Below are 1,696 nucleotides of genomic sequence, written 5' to 3'. Positions count from 1 at the left end.
CTCTTTTCCATCATGTGATTGATTACTGAATGATGTTATGATGCTCAATCTCCTAATTCAAAATGTCACTTAAATCTGGATTTCAGTGCCTGAGCTTCCTAGTTCATTTATGATAAAAGTATTTTCCTTTCTTTATCCTTCCATTATATTACTCTTAAGAATATTCCTTAGTCATAATAATATATGATTAAATAAGTATAGTTCAATCGTGTTTAATATATATTCCTTTTTTCACAAATTTTTAATGAATTGTCTATTTCATACAGAACATTTTAATCATCTTTATACCTCCTTCCCTATTGCCCCCCCTCCCATAGATCCCCTAGAATTCATATAATCTGTCATTTGTGCTAAGACCTATCCTGTCAAGGTAGTGTCCCCAGACATCCCCCAGTACGTTTATCCACTGGGGCCTAGTCAGCCTATTTAGAATCCTTCCCTTTAAGAAGATCCTTGAACAGGACTCTGATAGTAAGCTCTACTCACCCAGGGCTCAGGGACCATTTAGAAAGATTGTAAGATTCAGGGAGGAAGTGCATGACCTATGGAAATAGAGTCCTACAAGCTCCTGGGACCTTACTCATATGAACCTACAGCAATGGTGTCAGCATGCACAAGACCTGTGCAAACTCAAGCAGACAAAAACCGAGCACAAAATTTAGTCAAAGAATTATTGGCAGCTGATTACTGCTGGGTGAGAAAGAGCTGATATTTCTTTTTTTAATTTATTTGTAGTCATCTTCAAATTGTCCTATGTACCTTGTATTTTGACTCACGTGACCTTATTTTGTATTTACTTAAAAATTAAACATACTGCTGAAAATAAATACCTTTGCCCAAAGTTTTAGAACTGTCCACTTTCGTTTATATATAAATAAGATAGAAGGAAGGAGGGGAGAAAGAGGAAGAGGAGAGAAGGACACAGGAAGGCAGATGGAAGGGAAGAGAGGGTTTGAAAACACAGGGGAAAACATAAAGACATCTGCCTTTCTTAGCAGATTAATTGTGTCACTAAGTTCTCAGAGGGGAAAAATAATGAAAAAAATTACTGATGTGAGGTTAGTGCACACAGAGTGAAGCTTTTATATCTAACAACTTCGGTCATAAATGTGAAAGTCAGATAATGATATATGCTTCTTTTTCTATAGTAATATGATGTTTGAATATACATTAAAATAAAATAAGCAGATCAATTGAATTCAGCGTCCTCATCCTAAAATTCTGAACTGTATTTTCAGTGAATTACACATTCAGAAACTGACTGTAATGTCATGAGTAATGTATTCCTCTAGGGAGGCAAATTCCAATGGCAATAAACTGATGATAAAACATAGGAAGATCTAAAAGCAAAGTCCTCCATTCTGCAATTCTCCATTTCCCTAATCTGCACTACTTACAGATAAACTAATCAGAAAAGATTTAGCAACCTAAATTAACTTTTTATTAGTTAAAGAAACGGGAAAATAATGCTACATTCTGTATGTTCCCTATTAAAAAGTTGGGCAATATAATAAACTACTTTATTTTCCATGCTGTCCATCCAGTTGCTTTTACTAAAACAATATTCTGATCACTCATGCGTTTCATCCTTAGCATCCCTCCAGTTCTACAAAGACACCATCTATGAAGAGTGGGCTGGATAAGAACTACTCAGAGGTGACTGAGTTCATCCTGCTGGGGTTCAGAGCCCCCCCCC

The 1,696-nt window shown here is 36.0% G+C and overlaps 1 protein-coding gene across 1 annotated transcript in view; it reads left to right on the top strand.

The window, feature by feature from the left end:
• The first annotated feature begins 1,623 nt into the window (after positions 1–1,623).
• LOC103732125 (olfactory receptor 12-like) overlaps positions 1,624–1,696 on the top strand; it is a 994-nt gene continuing 921 nt past the window's right edge. Inside the window, 2 exon segments of the mRNA XM_029562292.1 lie at positions 1,624–1,694; position 1,696. The exon segment at position 1,696 is cut by the window's right edge and continues 921 nt beyond it. Coding sequence (XP_029418152.1) covers positions 1,624–1,694; position 1,696 — 72 coding nt within the window.

Source organism: Nannospalax galili, unplaced genomic scaffold (genome assembly GCF_000622305.1).
Source record: "Nannospalax galili isolate Female #2095 unplaced genomic scaffold, S.galili_v1.0 scaffold2535, whole genome shotgun sequence".
Classification (NCBI taxonomy): Eukaryota; Metazoa; Chordata; class Mammalia; order Rodentia; family Spalacidae; genus Nannospalax; species Nannospalax galili.
The sequence above is the reverse complement of the archived record's forward strand: the minus strand, read 5'-3'. Positions and strand labels throughout refer to the sequence as shown.